This window comes from Trichosurus vulpecula, chromosome 9 (genome assembly GCF_011100635.1).
Source record: "Trichosurus vulpecula isolate mTriVul1 chromosome 9, mTriVul1.pri, whole genome shotgun sequence".
NCBI classification, from domain to species: domain Eukaryota; kingdom Metazoa; phylum Chordata; class Mammalia; order Diprotodontia; family Phalangeridae; genus Trichosurus; species Trichosurus vulpecula.
The window spans coordinates 33,184,838-33,207,219 of record NC_050581.1 but is presented as its reverse complement, the minus strand read 5'-3'; the positions used below and the strand labels follow the sequence as shown (position 1 = coordinate 33,207,219).

The 22,382-nt window shown below is 39.3% G+C and overlaps 1 protein-coding gene across 5 annotated transcripts in view; it reads right to left on the bottom strand.

The window, feature by feature from the left end:
- CEMIP2 (cell migration inducing hyaluronidase 2) overlaps nucleotides 1-21,093 on the bottom strand; it is a 97,260-nt gene extending 76,167 nt beyond the window's left edge. Inside the window, exons 1-3 of one of the 5 annotated variants that reach the window (XM_036738151.1) lie at nucleotides 21,001-21,093; nucleotides 6,423-6,482; nucleotides 3,756-4,098 (exon numbers count right to left, since the gene is read on the bottom strand). In XM_036738151.1, coding sequence (XP_036594046.1) covers nucleotides 3,756-4,086 — 331 coding nt within the window. In that variant the 5' untranslated portion in view covers nucleotides 4,087-4,098; nucleotides 6,423-6,482; nucleotides 21,001-21,093. Of the gene's footprint in view, nucleotides 1-3,755; nucleotides 4,099-6,422; nucleotides 6,483-9,462; nucleotides 9,532-19,496; nucleotides 20,116-21,000 lie in introns of those variants that run through there. The other 4 variants (XM_036738147.1, XM_036738152.1, XM_036738150.1 and 1 more) reach the window with 4 other exon arrangements.
- Nucleotides 21,094-22,382: the final 1,289 nt, after the last annotated feature.

Genomic DNA, 22,382 nt, shown 5'->3' with positions numbered 1-22,382 from the left:
AATGTCTTTCAACATCTGTCTTCTGTCAGTACAGTCATAAAATTATTTCTATTTGAAATGAGGCTCTTTTGGGAGAAGAGGGGAAGTAATCATCAATGACTGAGTTCAATTCAGTTCCTTCCCTTCCTGAATGCTAAAGAATCATCACTGTCTTCCTGGAAATAATGTATATAATATGTCTCCCAGGAGTAGAACAGATTGCCTCAGGAAGGATGATTAAATATTGTCAGAATCTACAAACTGACTAAGCAATGTGCAAGTGTGGTTAGAATTACCACTTACAAAATAATTTGATTGTGTGTAAACTAAGCAAAAAATAGAATGGCTTAGAATGTTCAACCCAGGACAATAAAAAGTAAACCAAAGGGACAAGCCTGAGAATAGGAAAGTTTCTAGGCTGGATTTCAGGAAACATTTCATAACAATGAAATCTATTAGACTGTGGAATCGCTTCCCTTAGGAAATGGTAAAAAGCCCCATTGCTTGAGTCATTTAAAACTAGGCTAAAACAAGCAGCAGGAACCATAGTGACTTCAAGAAAAGTCTCCAGGGAAGAGATGGGATGACTTCAACAGTCTCTTTCCATACACATTCTGTAAATCAGAAAGTGCAAGACCACAAAATAGCTTGTGGCTTCGCTGAAACATAGAATTGGTCCCTAAAAGAAAGATGATTGTACTCTCAAAGAAAGAAGCTGGGGGACACAAGGAGCTTCAGCAGCAAAACTACAGGAGGAAAGTAAAATAAGTTGAGATAAGTAAACTCAAGGGATGCCTTATTTCTGTTAGGGGGACCACCATCTCTATCTTCCCAGGCAACCAGGTTCACAACTTCAAAGTCAGCTTCAACACCTTCCTCTCCACTCTCCCCTCCCCCATTATTCAATCAGCCGCCAAGTCTTGTCATTCTACTTCTATGTCCTCTATTCTCCAAGTTAAGAAACATTTATTAAGGTCTTACTATTAGCCAGCCATTGCACTGAGTGCTGAGGATAGAAGCAAAAAGAAAAGCAGTCCCTGCCCTCATGGAGTTTACATTCTAATGTAAGAAGGGTGTCCTAAAGGTCTTACTACAGTAAAGTTTAAAACAGCACTAAAACTTTTGGGACACTGTACATTGGCACTCTAAGACTAGGCATCTTTCCACTACCTAACATTATGTTATTGTGAAGGCCTCTGCCATCACAGGGTCTGCAAACTCTCTGGGATGACAAAAACAACCTTCTAAATGAAACAGAGAAGAGTTCAGTTCTAAACTGTGTGGTATTGACTGTGTCCCAGGAATCTAGGGAAGGGAGAAAAACAGTGGACATGAACAATTGGAGAAGTCTTCGTAGAAAAGAATGAATTGGCCTGAGGAGAAAAAAGAGAATGTTTTAGGCCCAAGAAATAGTATTAGCACAGATACAAAGGTAGGAATGAGCCTGGCATATAAAAGTAACGAGTCTGAAAACAGTAGAGGGTGCTTGTTTGTAAAAGCAAGGAGGGTGAATTACATGATTTATATAGCCTCTTCCAATGCTAACATTCCGTATTTATATGGTTCCTTCCAATGTTTACATTCTGTATAGGATGAAGTCAGGTCAGATCACTAAAAGATAGGAAAGAATAATGGAGCACCAGGAAAAACAGGAAAAAAAGTTTAGACTTGAACCAGTTGACAAGTAGGAGTCATTGTGTGTTGCCAAGCAGGGAAGTGATATTTTGACAACAATATATAGGAAAATTAGACTTGCAGTGATATTCAGGTCAGTTTGGACAGGAAAGAGCCAAGAGGGTGGAAATCCTGCTAGAAAGTTGTTTAAGTGATGGGCTAGCGCAGTGACAGTGGGAAAAGAGAAGTAAACCTCTGACAAACAACAGGAATCATGAGAAATGAAAGGATTAGGCAAGAAATTCCATACAGAGGATGAAATATAGAGGCTCCAAGGCTACCAGAAAAGGAACCTGGGAAAGAGATGGGATATTTGAGAAGGAGTGAAATGAAACCAGGTTAGGAAACATGGCAAAAAGGGCACTTCTTTTAAAACACCAGTATTTTTTGGAAGTCTCTATACATGACTCTGTACTTGTTAAGGAGTGTGGGGGAAGGGGGAAAGCAGCAAAGCTTCAAATAGAAGTAGGAAAATTGGAGCATCTGACCCTTGACCATTTGTTATGCACATCCTATCCCACTGACAATAGTGATGCCATTTTTAGTAATTGGGAGTAGTACAAAGCTTTTCTTTAATATGGGCAAAAATCTGACTCCTCACCCCAAACTTGCATGAATTCAACATTCTTTTCTGTTTCTAAAAGCACCAAGACTGCCTGAAGCTTATTCCTTTTCTTTGAAAGGATAATATCCTGTTATAATTATAATTCACAAAAAGTACCTTTGGCATAGGCTTTCCTGGCATTCCCTTCACATAAATTTCATGATCACTGAAACATTTCCTGCTTTACCATTATCATTATGATTTTTTTAAATTCCCTAAACTTGCCTCCCATCTAAGAAAGGCAAGCAATTTCTGGAGCTTTATAGCTAAATACTTAGATATCATTGACGTTTCTTCTCATCCCATAAAACACCTGCCTTCAAACAGTAGCAATGAGCACAGTACGTGGCACGTGAACGACAAAACATTTATTAAGTACTTACTATGCGGCACTGTGCTCCATGCTAAGTATCAGCTGGTAGACACTTAATAATTGTTGAAAGAATGACTAGATCTCTCATTGTCTTTTTATAAATGGTAATAAGCTTTATAATCAGTTAAGGAAAGGAAAGATATGTGAGTCTGTGTGAGCCATGTGACTCTAGTCAGAATTAAATCTTAAATAGTATCTAGGAAGACATATGTCACTAACAAAAAAAAATTAGTTGGTGTCTATCTTTGCCAGATAGGAAGAGTCTAGTTATCGATATGGCAGTCATTACAGAGTCAGCAGAGTATGCATAGTCTAGTTGTATTGTGCAAAGGTCACAGTCAACCCCACAATAAAAGAAAGCTAAAGAGGAGAAGGTAAACCTATATGCAATTACAACAGCTCCAATCTAACTTACTTAAATAAGCTACTATCTTTGAAAAACAGGAAACAGATAAAAGTAAAGACATTAATTCAGATTACCACCATGTGTTAAAGAAGATTAACCAATATAATACAGTTATCACATCAAGAAGTTAAAAGAACCTAGAAACTGTCTCCACTGAGGTGCAATATGCTTACCAAACAGCCAGGGCAGCCAAGAACAACATTAGTTTGGAATACAAGTTCATCTAGCTAACATTACAGAAGAAGAGGTTGGAAAATTATGAGTAGCATCACCTCATAGATCAGTGAAAAGCAGGAGAATACACAACATACTTGCAGAAAGCATGGCATGATACTAAATCATATCACCCTAAGAAGTATTTATAGATGAAGCTAAAAGTGCAACAAATAGACATAAAATAGAACAGATTTTCAATAGGTTTTATTACAGTCTACATAGAAATGGCATTTTTGGATGATTTTTGAGGAATAGCTAGACCTATCCCAAACAAATATTAATAAGAAACTAAGCCTGAAGCCAGCTTTTCATCTATAATTCATGTATCCAACCTAAATCTAATTGAATCGGCAATCAAAAGAGTGCAAGCAATACATGCCATTATCTTGACTTTTCCTTCTACTTACACACACACACACACACACACACACACACACACACACACAGAGTGACAGAGCGAGAGCGAGAGCAAGAGAGAGAGAGAGAGAGAGAAAGAATCTTACCATCTGGAGCATATTTTGAGGATATTCCTAAAATGACTGCAAGTGCAACAAAAAATGTAAAGCTGGAAATGGCAAAACAAATGAATGTATTTTTGTGTCTCTTCCGCTTTCGGTCTTCTCTCTGTGAACGCTGCTCCTCAGTAGAGAATGCAAAGGTTGCCTGGGCTTCTTGTCTAACAGAGGTAAATTTGGCTGAAGCTTGGCTCTTTGGTGGGGGTGGCGGGCGCAATGGAACAACCCTTCCTGGAACATAACCTGAAGATCTATGGCTGTTCCCATTCTGAGGTTGTAGGAAAACAGGGGAGTTTCCCCTGGGATCAGTGGCATGCATGATACAAAGACACTGCAGAAGAAAAAAGAAAAATGAATTATAATTCAGCAAGTATTTGAAATCATTAACAGTATGAAAAACAAAGCTTAGATTAGATAATTCATATAATACTGACTATATTTACTAGTAACTGTAATATACTTTTAAAAATTTAAGGCTTATATGTCTTACAATTTAAAAAACAAAATACTCAATATGTACTCATAAAAGGTCCCACAGTGAGGTAACCATGTATCTTTGTATCCTTTGTTTCAGTATTTTTTAAAGTTAGTAGTCCTGGCTCACTACAATTAAATGTTTTTAAGGATGTTATTGTCTCTTACTATTGTGAATCTCTCTTTACAGATGATATCTTCCACAATCTATTATAATTCCCCAAAGTCTAGGTCATGGCATGAGGCAGGGATGGGGAAGGGGGTATCAAAGTATTATATAAGTAACTTAAAATAATTACAAGTAAATTATGCAACGAGAATGTGGTCAATGGCTGTGTCAAGGATATGTTCATCTTCCCTTATTCTTCAGCACTAGAACCTAATGAACTCTACATTATTTGTTCCTCTATAATAGTTGAGATAAACAAACCAGTTTCTTTTCCTTCTTTTCCATTTTCAGTGAGCAGTTAAGAATATTTTAGATGAAATTTTTAAATGTATTAGCAACAAAATAGAGTGAAATCTATTTTAACTTTGTTACTGTGCTTAGTTAGAAGAGATATCCTTAAGGCTTTAGCATAGAATTATTTGCAACTTGTTCATCTACTTCCTTGGCTATCTATTTCTCTCTTCTAAACCTCCAGGGCTGTGGCACAGCATGGGAGGCACCTGACACCCAATCACTCCATGACTGACTGCCTAAACAATGAATGAGCTTTTGGTCCCAGGGCTGCCATTACCAACTTGCTTTGAAACAAACCAATTAAATAGGCTTAGATGGAATTTCCAGGATTTAACCAATCTTATAACGAAAAAGTTACTGGAGGGGAATATAATTCCAGATTTGTTACCCACCTACTGGAATAGTCTGAGTCACATATTTTAGGAGTCTAAACTGGAGCATGAAATCTGACCAAAATTATTTAGATAAATGGTAATAATCACAAGAGAAGAAGCTCTACAGTTTAAGGTGTTTTTGCATACATAGTTGCATATGCCAAGAAACAGAAGAGTGAACAACATAATTCATTTGCCCTGTTGGAACAAACAAGAGATTAGAACAACAAAAGACCCTCTATGCGCCTCTACAAACAAAGGAAGGACTAAACTAAAGATTCTTGAGTGCCAGCCTCATCAGGGTGGGATTGAAATAGTGACTGTAATCTTCTCTGAAAAGGAGTAGAGAACTTTTGTTTAGAAGGCTGCAATAATCTAATACTCCATTATTTCAGGGTGAAAAAGGTTGTTATTACTGAACAGACTGGAGTACTCTTTTGTTGGAGATAATATATGTCTCCAGATGTACAAACAATAAAGTAAAAGGCAGTGAAAGGAGAAATGGAGTCACCAAGCCACCAATGAATAATTTTTGCCTTGCAACATCACCAAACAGCATTCTAATTGGAAAATTTCATTTGACAATCGTACCAACTAAAAGTACATGCTTTTTGTCTTTTCTGACTTAAAAGAATGTTGGTTTCTGCCCACAAGTCTTCTTCAACTCTTCCAAATGTTTTCCAACAATTCTATGGATGCAGACCTAGACATCTGGCTGTATTCAGGCACTTGAGATTTAAAACAATTAAAGGGAGTTTGTTATTGTTGTTTTTAAGCCATTCCACAGTGGGAAATGGTGCACAAAAGAATAATATGGTAAAAAATAAAAATCAGTACTCTTCCTAAATAACAAAGCCATCACTGAGACCACATCTTCCATATATAGAAATACCACTGTCGAAAAAGGCATTATCATACTTTTAAACAGATTTTTCTGAACCCAGTAAGGCTTTAGATCTAAGATAACAAACCCAGGGGTTGAGATCTGAGCTTAAAGTTCCTGGAATGGAGACCTATTTGAAGTCAGTTACTGTATCTATTGACATTCAAATGTGCTAATTATCCTTCTAAATTCTGTCTACTAGAATTGTGATATCTCATTCCCCAATAAGCACTTAGAAATCAGAGAAACCTGGGAAGACTTAAAAGAACCAAAGAAGTGTGAAATGAGCAGAACCAGAAGAATAATGTACAGTATGACTGAAATAATATCAAGGAAAATAACTTAGAAAGACTACAGAACTCTGACAAACACAAGAACCAGTTGTGATTTTAGGAGGCTGATGAAGTATGCCTCTTGTTAAAAAGGTGCCAGACAGATTAGAGGTGTGAAATGAAACATACCTTTTCAGACGTAATCAATGTGTTGGTTTGATGGGCTCTATTTAAGGAGTCATAATGATTCTAAAAATTAAAGAAAAAAATTAATAAAACCCTAAGGGGCAGCTAATCTGACCTCAGATATTTACTGGCTGTGTGACCCTGGGCAAGTCACTTAGCCCTGTTTGCCTCAGCTTCCTCATCTATAAAATGAGCTGGAGAAGGAAATGGCAAACCTCTCCACAGTATCTTTGCCAAGAAAATCCCAAATGGGGTCATGAGGAGTCCAGCAGGATAGAAAAGACTCGAACACTAAAAACACTGAGAAATAAAAAGATCAAAGGGAGACATAAACAAAAGATCACTTGTGTTAGTACCTAGTTAATTTAATGTGCACTCTAAAATAAAACCAAACTGTATATAACAGAAGGCCATAAGCTGATTTACAATCCTTTTTTGTTGTTGTTGACGTTGTTCTTTGTTCTTTGCATACTGACGTATTTGTTGAGGATAATTAAGTCACAACAGGGATAGGGACAGAGGCTGTACCTATGATTCCACTGTATAGAGAATACAAGGTGAGAAAACTCCCTTTCGCCAATGCAGGTCTATACTTTCTCTGCAACTTGTAGGTTTAGAGAGTGGTGGGTCCTCAAGCACTGAGGTTAATTGACAGGTAGGATTTGAACCTAGATTTTCTTAGTTCCCAGGCCAGTTCTGTATCCCGTATACCATGCTGCCTAAGTCCATCATAAGAATTTTTTTTTTAAGACTCACGAGTACTTAGCGTGTTTATTATGTTACAGGGCAGATCCGACCATGTCACACACACTTCCTACCCACACGCCATTCAATAAAGTCTCAGTTGCTCCTTATCACTTATCTACAGGATTCAATATAAAATCTTCTATTTGATATTTGAAGCCCTTTAGGTCCCTTCCTACCTTTTCCATCTTCTTACACCTTACCTTCCACCCCACTTCTTTGACAGTCTCACTGGATTATGTAGGTTATATCCTGCAATCTAGTAAGAGTGGCCTCCTTGCAGTTCCCTCACACAAGACACTCATCTCCAGACTCTGGTCATTTTTCACTGGTTGTTCATCATGCCTAGAATACCCTCCCTCTCCTCATCTGTGCCTCATGGCTTACTTAAAGTCCCAACTAAAATCTCATCTTCTGCAAGAAGCCTTTCCCAATCTTCCCTTAAAGCTAGTGCCTTCCCTCTATTGATTATTTCCAATTTTTCCTGTCTATATCTTGTTTGCACATAATTGTTTTACATGTTGTCTCCTCATTAGACACATTCTTTTTCCCCATCTTTTATTTTATTCTGAATTTAATAAAAACAAGCATTTCCATAACATAGTAGAATAAAAAAAAGTGATTGTACATTAAACTGCCAATCTATTACATAAAACTTGCTACTTCCTTTTAAATATATAATAAAGTTATCTTGTAGTTTTCTTTTTCCCCCCATTGTCTTGGGAAAAAGAAACAAAAAAAACACAAAACAACCTAATAGTCAATCACTTTAAAAAAAAAAAAAAACACCAAACCGGGTTAGTTCTAAGGCCATTATTCAGACCAATCTGTACATTTTAAATTACATCACCATAATAGTTACAGTTAAGCTGAAAAACGATGACCTTGAGTAATACAATATTTGAGCAGTGTTAAGATTTCTGAATCATCATAAACAATTCACTTATGCAATCTGTATTTCACTAATGTAGGTGAGGCAAGCATATTCAGACATTTTAGAAAGCTTTTCAAACTTGATTGAAACAAATAATTTTTCTAGTTAATTTCTGCTAATTTCACTGGCTTTCCAAAATTCAACTGAAACACTCTACTCCCAAAGCATTACAATGAATCAAGTTTTTGCTAAGGGGTCATCTGAAAATAACTCGAAATAAAGATCATGCCTACACATATGGATATATGGAAATTCCTGAATGACTGAAAAATATATACACATCCTTCATGAAGACATTAGCTTCTGTGTGCATAGTCAGAGTCCCAACCATTCTACCATCTTACTTTTAGTATTTACTTTTCACCTTTTATTTCTTCTCAAAACATTTAAACCCAATAAAATGTCATTTGAATTACTTTCATATATATGAACTGTCTGCAAAACATTTATAAAAGCACATATTCCAACATTAGATTTATAAATAGCTGCAGTGAGGACACTTAAGTATCTTATTTAAATAAGCTAAACTTGAAAAAAAGTGGAAAAAATTTTCCCTTGAGCAAGCATTTTAACTAGAGTAAACATCATTCAGAGTGACTGATCCGGTTTGCTCTGCTAGAGAATTCAGTTTGTGGTTAGGGTATGACAGAAAGTATTAAACAAATACAATTGGGAAATACATACATTTAATCTCACAAAAGAAGTCAATATATTCCAAAATTATAATGCTTGCTTAGCTTGAGCATTTTTAAAAATGCACATGGTTCTAAATTCAAGGCATATACATGAACATGTTACATTGGTGGCAAATTTGTGAAATTCTATCTTTCACACACAAAGCTTATTTGAGCTACCTGTTCAACTCTTGCCTGTTCCATTTTAAGGTTTGTGCTAAGTTGACTGCCAGACTTTTTTTTCATTCTTATATGGTTTTCATTCATGTGATACAAAAGAGAACAAAGTCTTCTATGCTCCTGGTAACAACACAGATTGCCCAATTCTGCCTTTTGGGGGGAATTTTTAAATGCACACATTAGCAAGGAAGTTTAACCCTAAAGCCAAGACGTCTCACACAGTAAAAAGGTGGAGAGCACTCTCATTCTTAATGAAAGTGAAGACTGAAAAGAAAAAAATAAATAAAAGAACTGGACATTGTGGGTGGGTGGTGGGATAGAGAAAGGATGCAATGAGCAACATCTAAGACATCATTAAAGTCCATTTGAAGAAAATTTCAAGGCAGATACAACAAAATATACCACCACCCCCCCAAAAAAATAGAAAAATAGAACAAAAGATGACCAAATCGTAGAAAGATTTTTTTTAATCTAGAAAATTCATTGGGGTGGAGTATAAAATCCTACTTACCAGTCCTCCTCTCATCCTTTGTCCTTTTCAATCATTCCTCTCTTCTGTTTCCCTTTATTTCAATTGCCATCCCATGGATTCCTTTTTTTTTCTCCTTTTCCCAGTTCTATTATATAGCTGCTCCACCTTCTTTTTTTTTCTTTCTTCTCTGTCCCCGCCTCCATCCCAACTTCCCCCTATTCTTCTCCTCTACCCGGACCCTCCATCAATCACTGGGTTAAGATGATACAAGAGACTCAGCCAATGGTGAATGATGGGTGTGCTGAAGCACACAAAGCCAGGCTCTGGCATCTAATCAGCAGCGTGACTGGCCCCTGGAAGAAAGAACCAAAAGGCAGGCGTTCCACTGACTTGGGGGAGGCTATTTTAATTAAGGTCACAGCAAAGGGCAGAGCCAATGGGTTCAATGCCATTCTTTTTAGGATACAGAGGAAGATAGAGTTCTGTACTGGGAGAAGGAGCACTGAACTAGTTAGAGACTAAACTCCTGCTACTTACAACTTGTATGACCTTAAGCAAGTTACTTAACTTCAATATCCTCATTTTAAAATGAAGGATTGGCCTAGATGATTTTCTAGCTCTAATGTCCACGTATGGTTTTAGCTCATCTATACTTTGCATTCAGTCCAACTCAACATTTAGTAAGCATGGCAAGTGATTCAGAGAGGTATATGAAGACAAAGAAAATGCAAAGTGTAGGTGACTAGCACAATGTGGTGTATACAAGTAGGTACTTGCATGAAGGATTTTTTCAGTTGAACTGATATATTTTTAAATGGCTCTGAAGATCTAAAGATAGATACAATAAAGTTGCTAGTAGGCAATAGAAATGGAAAAAACAAATCCACGAATGAGATTAATAAACCTATATATTCAATGGTCAGATGCCAAGAAAGATTCAGCTCTATTCAGAACATAGGATCTCAGATCTAGAAGTAAAAGAGACATTGAAGAACATCTAGTCCAGTATCATTATTTTACAAATAAGGAAACTGAGGGCCAAAAAAGTTAAACCAAAGACAACCTTGGATGAGATATGTAACAGCCTGAGGTTAGATAAGTCTAACTTCATCAAAAACTGAGAATCCCAACATTCATTTTCAATACAATTTAAGTACGAATTTGAGAACCCTCACTCTAACTTCTGAAGGAGTCACCCCTCCCATCAGAGATGCGTGAGCTCAACAAAGGGATGTTATCTTGTAGAGATCTCCACAGGTTTACATGAGGCACTTCTGTCAACGATGCCATTATCATCAACATCCTAAAGGAGAAAGGCAAGGAAACCAACTATGGCAACTACGTGCAACATTTCTCTACTGTCTATCGCAGGCGAGTTGGCAAGTTCCTGTCCGACATTCTCCTAGCTGAAGTATTTAACAACATCATGAATTAGAAATTCACACAATTGAAATATGCCTTTAGACTTTAATGTGGTACTGTTGACATGGCCTTCACTGCATAACAGATAGAAGAAAACGATCAATATTTCTTGTACTTTATATTCTTAGAGATCATTTGAAACCATTAGCAAAACTGCACCTTAGCTACTCATGATTCTAAGAAATCTACAAACTCTCTAAGGATACTTCACTCTGATACCTCTTATATCCAGGTCATTCTAATTTTTGCTTTTGCTCATCACCAATACACTGAAACAGGGCTGGACCATATGTTATAATTAGCTTTTTTTAAAAAGCCATGTTTGGAAATGCAACAGAGAACCTAAAGGCTAATTTCCAAAAACATTGAGAAATTTGTTATTCTTCGTTTCAGTCAAGTCATTAATCCTCAGTAGGTTAAAAGCATTGTCAAAAGATGTAGAGACAGTTAATCCAATTTAACAAGCACTTACCCAGTGCCTACTTTGTACAAGGTGCTATGCTAGGTCTCAATGCTACAAAGACAAAAAAAAAAGCCACCCCTGCTATGTAGAAACTTACATTTTATTGGACACAGTTACCCTAGAGACTGCTAACTATAGAGATGAGTGAACAATTAGAGGGAAAAAGCAAGAAGACAAGATTACATACTGTCTAGTTGATTTTCGTAAAGCACAGAAGAGTCCTGTGGTGCCATATCAACCTGTTCCAGGGAAAGCCCACAGACAGATTGAATGGTAACCTTGTATGATAAAACAGGAAGTGAGGTAGCCTGACTTCTAGTCTCAACTTAATGCAAGAGATATATGTCCTTTAGACAGACCATTTGATCTTCTGTATGTCTTAATTTACTTATTAGTATTATAAGAGTTTAGATGAGGAATTCTTAATTTTCTGTATCTTTGCCCCTTTGGAAGTCTGGAAAAAAAAGCCGCAAAATAATGTTTTTAAATGCAAAAAAGAAAAAAAATGAAATACATGCTATTACAAAAAAAACCAATTTCTTTAAATGTAGCTATCAAAATATTCAAAGAAAAAAAGTTCATGGACCCCACATTAAGAAGCCCTAGTATAGATGATCTTTAGAGATCTCTTCCAGTTTGAATCTTCTATGATTTTTAATTAGAAACACCAAACTGAATATTCATGCTAAATTCTGTCACTTCAATTACATATTGGCAAAATAATAATAATGATAAGAAATAACTGAACCAAAATCAGTTGTGTCCTTTGAGGAAATTGGCAGACAGAATGCAGGTACGGGGCAGTATCAAGATCAAGGCCAAAATAAAGATGTACAAAGCAGGGAAGTGCACTCCTGCCTTATAAGGCCTGTAGACTTTGTCAACAGTTAGCCTTCCTGGCTGTTATATCACTCTGTTGACACAAGCTGTCATTTATCACCAGATAATAAAAGCCTATATCTCACTACAAACCTGTTCTCAATGCTACAAGCATGCTTTGAAAACCCCAGCTCTGGCTATTTCAAAGATAATGTTCTTATGCAACTGATCAAAGGGCTGGTGTTAGTTGTGGGTCATTTTTTTAATAGACACAATTTCTCAAGCTGTGCCATCCTTGACACAGGCATTTGTAATAAGAGACTCTTCTTACCAGAGGATGAAAATAAATAACTAATGTTAGCAGTGTAATGTAACAGCCAAAAAAGCTAATGCAATTGGAACTGTATTGAGAAGCATAACTTCCAAGAATAGAGAAGTGATAGTCCCACCCTACTCTGCCCTCCTCAGACTCTCATCTGTAGTATTGTATTCAGTTCTTAGTGCCACAGTTTAAGGACCTTGATAAGCTGGAGTGTCCAGAAGGAGCAAGCAAGAAAGTAAAGGGCCTTGAGTCCATGGTGAAGGAATCAGCTGATGGCCCAGTTGAAGACCAGTTGAAAGAACTGGTCATGTTTATCATCAAGAAGATTCAAGGGAGCATATTAACTGTTTTCAAGTATTTGATAGGCTATGATTTAGAGAAGTAACTCAACTCATCCTGTTTGGCTCCAGAGGGCAGAATCAGGAACAATGCATGAAAGTTGCCAAGAACTCAATTTAGCCTTGATTGCAGGAAAAATTTCCTAACAAATTAGAACTATCCAAAAGTTGAATTGACTTCCAACAAGAGGTTATGGGGGGTAAAGAGGTCTTCTTCCTGAAAGGTCTTCAAGCAGACTGCCTTCCAATTCTTAAGTTCTGTGATTCAATACTCATAGAAAGACAATACAAGAATTTTTAAGAGGCACATCCACTGCTAAAACTTGACTATCCAAAAAACATCTCTAGTAGACTTTTCTTCTACTTACCAACATGATTTTCATTGTTTCCTGGTTCTATCTGCATCAAAATATTGCAGAAAAAATATATTTTCTACTTAAGTATCTGTTGTCTCCTATGCTAAAATTCTTCTCTGATCCCTTGTTGTTTTGAGGAGGTGACCCTAGGGTCTCAACGGCAATGCCAGCTGAGCATAACCTCTAGTTGATATTACAAAGGAGAAAGAATTCAAGTGCAGATTCAGAAAGAGTGCCATACAAGCACCAAGTTCAAAGATTTTCATCATCAAAAAAGCTTGGTGACGAGGTGTTGAATTTTTTTGTTCACAGTCTGCTCTGGGGCTAATAATTTTCAGAGGTGACAAAGTAAATGGAAACTCATCAAAACTGCTATATCCGTTCAGCCCCAGACCAGACCATAATCATAAGCTGTCCAATCATCTACTCTGGGCCATCTTGCCTTTTGTCCAGACTGGGGACACCTACACCACCTCTCATCTCTTGGTTTTTCCACCTCCTACTCTAGTCACAGTAATCCAATGAATATTACCATCACTTTTGGAAAGAACATGTCAATTGACTGTCCAGCTTGCAATCCCTATAACTTCCTAGACCAAAACTTCCCTGGCCAACACTCCCCTGTATATATTGCCTCTCCCATATAGACTGTAAGTTTCTTAAGAGTAGAGACTATCTGACTTTTACGTTTGTATCCCCAGTGTTTAGCACAGTGCCCACCCAGCACATTTTTGTTCAGTCGTTTTTCAGCCATGTCCAATTCTTCATGACCCCATTTGGAGATTTTTTGGCAAAGATACTGGAGCTGTTTGCCATTTTTTTCTCCAGCCCATTTTACAGATAAGGAAACTGAGGCAAACAGGGTTAAGTGACTTGCCCAGGGTCACACAGTAGTAAGTATCTGAGGCCAAATTTGAACTCAGGAAGATGAGTCTTCCTGTCTCCAGGCCTGGCACTCTATCCACTGTATCACCTAGTTGCCCTTACTAAGCACACCTTAAGGGCTTAATAAATTGTTTTTAAATTTCATTCAATAGCAATAATGCATTGGTGGAAGAATTAACCAACTGTTGAAATAAAAAAACATCTTTTGAAGTATATCTTGTTTATAACAAGTGTAACCAGAGCACAGCTGATTTTCATATTTAGTCACTTACTTGTGTCAGAAATTCTTAACAAAGAAGTCAGTCTCCAGGACTGGGTGCTCATTGTATGGTAGGGGGTGGATGAGAAGGGGAGGGGGCTACAAGTAGATGGCATGGTCTTCCCTGCCAAGACATAAAGATGCTTACAGTAAGCTCAACTACAGCTATAAAGATGCTTACAGATGCTACAGCTATAAAGATGCAACTGAATTGGAGAAGGAGCAGATACCCTAAACACGTAACTAAGTTGCTGACAAAAGCCAAGCACTTTTATCAAATGTTTAAACTCCTTCTAACATATGTTAACTAGAAGGCCCTTGTCTCCTACAAGCTTAAATTTGTAACAAAAGTAGTTTACAAAATGAAAAGTGAGCTTTCTTTAGAGCAATAAGCAAGCATTCTAAGTCAATTCAAGTTATGATAGTCTGTAATGACTGCTAGAAATCACCTGTTGGGAAGAAGGCACATTTCACTCTTGTAAGTTAAAAACTACTTCTTCCTTTTTGAAGAATAACTAGTCATAAATTAGAGTCATACATTCAGGGATACAGCTACATGACTTGCTTTATTGCTTTTTGGTTTATGTGGTCTAGAAGAAATAATGCAGAGTGGGGTGGGGATGGGAGAGAGGTACATCCCAGTATTTAAATTAACTGTCACAGCCGAAATCCAACTGAAGAGAACACTTGTTAAAATAGAAATAAGTGATTAAGAGCTAAATAAGTGATTAAAAGCTACTTTTAGGGAGTTTTGGGCAGCTAGGTAGTGCAGCGGATAGAATGCAGACCTTGTCTTCCTAGATTCAAATCTTGCCTCAAATACTTACTAGCTGGGTGACCGTGGGCAAGTCACTTAACCCCTGCTTGCCTCAGTTCCTCATCTGTAAAAACCAACTAGAGAAGGAAATGGCAAACCTCTCCGGTATCTTTGCCAAGAAAACCCCAAATGGGGTCATGAAGTCAAACGCAAAACAACAATAACAAGTTCTTGATATCAAGTTCATCTAGAGTCTTGGAACCATGTACCAGAGTGAGTTAGAAATATATGTTGTATCCTATACTCAGCAATTACCCACTAGATATTTCAAACTGAAAGTCCCATCTCAAACTCATCATGTCCGAAATAGAACTCATTCTATTTTACCGCAAACTCACCCTTCATCTAAATTTCCATATTTCTGTCATTGGCGCCACCATTCTCCTATCATCTAAGTTCCCAGCCTCAAAATGTTGAGGCGTCATCCTTGTTTCCTCAATCCCTTTCATTCCACAATCAGGTGCCAAATCTTGTCAATTCTGCCTTCTACAGCATCTCTCATTTCTGTCTTCTTCTTTTCCCACCTCACTCAGATTTCTCTGAGTCAAATTAATTTAGTCTCTGTGCTCCAATTTTACCAGCCCATACCACTAAGAAAATTCTATATGAGACAGTACAACATAGGTGCAGAGACGATCTAGGAACTAAGATGACTTGGGTTCAAATCCTGTCTTTGACACATACTGCCTCTGTGACCCTGAGCAATTTAAATTTGCAAGGCCCTAAGCAACTCTCTAAGGATCTAAGTTGCAGAAAAGATGGTACCAACCTATACTGGTTGAAGGAGTTTCCTTATTGGAAGTTCCCTATACTAAACAAATCACAGGTAAAGTAAAAAAAAATACTTTATAAATTATATATTGGATTATAAATTAAGTCCATATACAAAGACAAAAAGAATAAGAATACGGAATAATTAAATGTTTACTAAGCAGAGAAATGATACACTATATTACTTTTTCTGTAAAACAGAAAATGTATAACTGAAAGGTCTTTTAGAATCTTTTATCAATTTGTTTCATACTTAAAATTAAGTACATAAAATTTTGATACTGTGCTAGCTCACTTCGTAATTTTTTCCTTTAACCTCTCATGCCTTATTGCTGCATATTTATGTATATATATATATATATATATATATATATATATATATACACATATCATAGTGTAGCTATCTCATGCATGCTGCCATTCCATTCATCCCAAACCCACATTCCCTCCAATCCTTATGTCCTCTATCCATCATTTTCATTGGGCTCTTTGTAATCTTTATTTCATTGTTAAACTTTACTTTATCCTCAATTTCTCCTTATCATATTTTTTCCACCTCAACTCATCAAGTGAAACCTGACTCTCCCCTAAGGATTCCACATCTCTAATATCTCTCTAATATCAGCTCCATCTTTCTCACTTCACTCTGTAGGCAGAGTTGGTAAAATTATTCCTCACTACCACTTCTAGATCCTTGTTCTTCAAATACTGTTCTATAACCTCTCCTTTAAAGTACGTGCCATCTGACTATAAACAATGATATCCTGACCTTTGTCTCTGTCATCTACTGACTTCTAGAAACTCTCCCACTTTTCTCCAAGTTTATGGCATTTAGATCACAGTCTTCTCTTGACCCCTTTCTCAGCCATCACTACTAAAGGTTTTAATATCCATTGATGATACCTCTAAAATCATAATTTCTTGGACTCAGCTCCCAAGACCTTCGATACAATTGTACTATTTCAGTGTAGTCACAGTTTAGACCAGACCAGCATTCAAAACTATTTCACTTTCAAAATTCCAACATTTCTAACCATGATCTTTTCATCTGTTCTGCTCCCTTAATATTTCCACACCAATTCATAGATTTAGATCTGGAAGGGCTCTCAAGTCCAATACCATCATGTTAAAAAAAATGAGGAAACTGAGACCCAGGTTAAGTGATTTATCAAGGGTCACACAGCTAGTAACAGAAGCATAATTTGAACTCAGGTTTTTCTGACTCCAAATTCAGTATTTTATCCATTATATCTAGCTGTCTTTTCATCTTAAAGTAGCCTTATTCAATCAAACAAATTCAATTAAATTCTACTATGGTCAAAGCTGAGCTGCTAGGTGGCACAGTGCATAGAATGCTGGGCCTGGAGGCAGAAAGACCTGAGTTCAAATCCAGCCTCAGACACTAGCTATGTGACCCTGGACAAGTCACAACCCTGTTTGCTTCAGTTTCCTCATCTACAAAACAAGCTGGAGGAGGAAATGGCAAACCACTCTATCGTTGACAATAAAACTCCAGCTGGGGTCACGAACAGTCAGATACAACTGAAACAACCGAACAACATGTTCAAAGCTCTCCCTATTCTACCAATCTATCGACCATAATCTGATCTTAAAGTACTTTGAGTATTATACAGATAAATATTGTCACACTTGTTGCCCCTGAATCTCTTGACGTTCCTTCATTCTCATCCTGCTAACCCTCAACTTTGTATCACTCGTATTGTCTTCTTAATATACTGCTCCTTGAGGTAGCTGTGTGGCACAGTGGATAGAGCACTGGACCTGGAGTCCCAAAGACCTCAGTTCAAATGTGGGCTGTAAAGTGGGAGAAATAATAGCAGGGTTGATGTGAGGCTGAAATGATATTTGTAAAGTAATTATATGTAACAATATCTCGTTTGATCCTCACAATGAAATGATATTTGTAAAGTAATTATATGTAACAATATCTCATTTGATCCTCACAACAACCCTCACTGGTAGATGCTATTGTCATCCCCATTTTTACAGATGAGGAAACTGAGGCTGAGAGGTTAAGTGCTTTCTCAATAAGCATCTGAGGCTGGATTTGAACTCAGGTCTTCCTGACTCTAGGCAATCCACTGCAACCAGGTGGACAGGACCTCAAAAATGGAGTACCATGCATGAGGAACAGCATTAGCTGGACCACTCTATGTTATGTGAGTGTGTAGATGAGTAAGGAGAAATTGGGGTGTATAGTAGATAACCGAATAAATGTTTGTTTATCGAATTTATGGAATTCTTGAAAATAGCAACTTATTCTAAGGAAAGAATACAAATTCCACTCTGCTATTAAAGAATCACAAGAACAATATTAAAATATATAATTGAGTTTAAGGTTCTACATGTTCAATATAAAGTTTCTTATTGCATTGTAAATTCGACAGTATCACAGTTCAGGTCAAGTTGTACCTTCTCTCAATCTCAATTATTTCCTTTGAGGTGCACAGTCTATAATGAAGGTGCATCTTAGATACTTGTATTACATACTCTTGTACTTTCACTTTCTAGTTAAACTAAGAATGTGGATTTCAGAAAGTTAGGACCTCATTTCTGGAATAAGCCAAGAAACAGATTGGTTTTAATCCATTAGTGTTGCAGCAGAGCAAAGTAAAGGAACTTGGAGTCAGCCTCTTAGTCCTGGCCCTGCCACTAGCCTTGACCTTGAAGAAGTCAAGGAATTTATCTTTCATCATGAAGAAACTAAGAAACTGAGTTGTACTCACTCATCTGAGTTCTTCAATGTGTGAAGTCCTATTTAACTCAAAAGACATTATGAAATGAAGCCTCCCTGCCTGTTCCCCTAGCCTAACCTATGCAGAAAAGGCATGGGTATGATATAGCTTTCACTGCAGTCCCGAGAGCAGCCCCCTTCAGTACTGAACGCACAATAAAGCAAAGACTTTGACTTTAAGAATCAGGTAAAAGTAAGCACAACTTCAGTTTTGGTCCTGGTACCTTCCAACTCCAACAAGGAAAAGCTAAGTCTGCGGCAGGAAAGTTGAAATGTTAAGTTCTCGAGAATCTTCCAAATTTGAGATCCATCTTATTGAAAACCTCCCTCGCTACAAACAAAACAAAAATACCTCCATCGGATTAGCGATAGGGCAGAGCCATTAAACGTGTGTGTGTGTATACACACATACACACAATGCATTCCAACAATCTTTCCCCGAAGCCGGCTTCCTGTAGGGTTTATTTCCATACCTCCCCACCACCCCAACCTCTCTAGAGTTTTAAGACTGTTCACATGAACTTTAAAAGACCCATTGTTTCCTCCCCAGAAAACTAGATGAAAACTACGACCAAGACAAGAGTTCCCAACTACCCTCTTCTCAAGGAGTGGATTCACTTAAAGGGGAGTCCAACCATTCCTAATCCCGAAAGGAAGGGAGGCGGACCGGGCCGAGTAAGGTCTGGGAGGGGGGAGGGTTATTCATTCACCCGGAATTCCCAACGTGCTCCCGCGGTAGGCTCAGCCCAGCAGGCTGAGGTTGGCTGGTTATGAACTGGCCGAACTCGCCGCCCGGTCTGTGTACACAGTGAACCCCGGCGGGGTAAGGCACCCACAGAAAGGGGACGGAGACTACAGCTACTTACCTTCCTCTCCCAAGTTTGGAGTCGGGCAATTCGGGTATCTAAACGGCGGCAGTCAACACAGACTGAGCTGTCGCGCTGCTCCCCCTTGCCCCGGTTCTGCTTCCCATGGCAATGGAAACCCGTTGAGCCCCGGCTGCTGGGGGGCTGCTGCTGCTGCTGCTTTTACGCAACTGGCAGCAGCAGCAGCCTTTACCCGGTAGGTGAAATACTTTCCTCCGAAGAGTGACGCGCCGCTTCCTCTCTCCTTCTCCGGCTCTGAGCCTCAGGGTGGGGGCGGAGGGAAGGGAAGAGAAGGGGGGCGGGGGAGAGAGGCAGCAGTGCCCGCCGCTCTTTATCCCGTAGCTACGGCTCTGTTCTTTTTTCCCCTCCTTCCCCTTCGAAGGAGGAAAAGGACAAGGTGCTGTTCAGCAGCGGGGCCCGGAGCCCCCTCGGGCAAAGGACAAAGCCTCGGCGGCAGCGGCAGCCGCTAGCTGGCAGGAGCTGCAACGCCTAGGTGCACAGCTTTGAGCTCTACGGGTTCGGCCGCGGAGGAGGCTGCCGCTCTCTTCCACCCCAGCCAGCCTCTCTCTGCCTGCAGGGCGCCATGGCCCGGGCAACGCAGGGCCGCGCCGGGAATCGCGGGTGGGGGCGGGAGAGAAGCTGGGAGGAAAAGGGAGAAGGCGGCGCTTGGAGCCCGAAGGGGCGGTGGCAGCTCCGGGCTCCACCCGCGGGGTCAGAGCGCGAGCTAGGTGAGAGCCCAGCGCCGCTCACTGCTCCCAGCTAGGAACAGCTTCGCCCAGCCGGCGCAGCCCTGGTGCCCCGCCTAACCCGAGAGCTTCCCTCTGGGATCCGGGAAAGCAGGCATCGCTTCCATTTCCCACTGGGGAACTCGCTGTCCTCTCCCAACACCCTCACGCTGTGTGCAGAAGGAATTGCGGCTGCCCTCCCTGACGTCCCTAGCGTTTCCTCCTTCTCTATGGAATCTCAGTGTTGGAAGGGATCAAAGAGACTCGACCTGTACTTGTACTAAAATCCCTGCTACAACACCCCAACCAAGGGTCATTTCGCTTTTGCAGAGAGAAAACCCATCAGCTCCAGATGCAGACCATTTCTTTCTACGGAGTCCTCTGCTCAAAAGGAAGCTTTTCTTCCATACATACCAAGCTTATAAATACGTCTGCAACCTTCACCCATTGATCCTGGATCTGCCTCGCCGGGGCCAAGCAGAACAATCTAGGCTTCCTCAAATATTTGGAGAGAGGTAGCTTCCGTCCTAAGTCTTCAGCTCATAGATTTAATGCTGTAGAAATCACTACTCAAACCCTACTAGTTTTACAGATGGGGAAATTGAAAAACGAAAGAGGGAAAGTTACTTGCCCAAAGTCACACAGGGTATTAAGTAGCAGAACTGTGGTTTGAACTCAGGTCCAACGAGACCAAATATAGTGCTCCTTTTTCCCACCCCTATCAGGACTCAACTTGGCTCCTTGGCCAAGACCCAACCCCACCTTGCGACCACCCCCACCTTGCGTGCCGCTAGCTTCTCGGGGTTCCCAAATGTCCCTCGAGGCTTAGCTGTGCCTTCTCCCACAGCCCCGGGAGCTTGATACTGCAGCAGCTGTTGGACTACGCCACTCCCATTCCCTAGGTTAATATATATATAGCGCCTCCCATGCCCCCTGCTCTCACTACCGAGGGGCAGGCATCCAAGCCCCGCCCCTACGCACCTAAGCTCTCCACCCCCACTCTTCAAACAATGTGCTTCTCAGCCAGCCCCAGACAGAAGAGTCCCGACACCACCTGATTCCTGATTCATTTTTATTTCCTGTGTCCTCATACTGGGACTACTATGTCACTAGTCCACAAGTTTTGTTCTCTACCCCTATTCCGCTAGTGGCTGCAGCCAAACACCGGCCTCCCCCTTCCTCTGTTTAGTACTGAATTGGATGTCCTCCCATTAAGGACATAAGTTCATTTAACACTGTATATAAAATTTTTAAAGCCTAGTCGAGTAACCATGGTATTTACACAGACATACACAGCTAGAAAGAAATCCCCTTGTATAAGGTGTTGTTCGAGAAGTAGCTGACACTAGGGAAATGAGCTTCTATAGTGAATGAATTGATTAAATAATAAAGAACTCCCCCCTCAACAGAATCATTGGTCACCACGATATCAAGAAAGGACCTGAGTTTGGTTCATTTCCCCACTGCTTCTCAGGAAGGTCCCAAGAAAAGTATGTCTCAATAAAAGGGGGGCCGGATGACTCTCAATGCCAGTTTGGAAGAAGGCTATTGCAGTAGTGCAATCATGCATTGCTTAGGGACAGTTTGTCCTATCTGGGACTGCAATCACTGTATGCCTTGTATGGTACCTAGCAAAAAATAAAGGTTAATTCGATGTATGCACAATATTTTCATGTACATCTGATTTTTATAAATGTCTCAATTCCATTATTTATGTATTCTCCAATATTTTAAAGTAGAATTAATTCATACAAAATATAGAGCCAAGTTTGAGAATTACAGAAGATGTTTTCTATGTTTCATGTATTATTTGAAAAGGAGAAAAGAGCAAATTTGGAAAGGAGTGACATCTCAAAAGAGAAGGCCTATCAAACTGGAGGAGGCCTACCAAAATGATGCATCATAGACTTTCTTTGTGCCACACTATTAAAGTAAAAATAGAAACATTTCATTTTTAATTATTTTTAGCAGAGTGCTGGCCTTGCATAGGTAAACTGTTCCACTGATCAAGAGGGCAGTTTATGTTGTTGGTGTCTCTCTGCTGAACTACTACTTTTCCTCTTCCTTCAGGTAACCTATAAGCAAAGGCATCTTTCTTGATGGGCATCTGAATTGGCATTTCTTTGCAGGTCTCAAGGACCGAGTGCCTTCAACCTGAGGG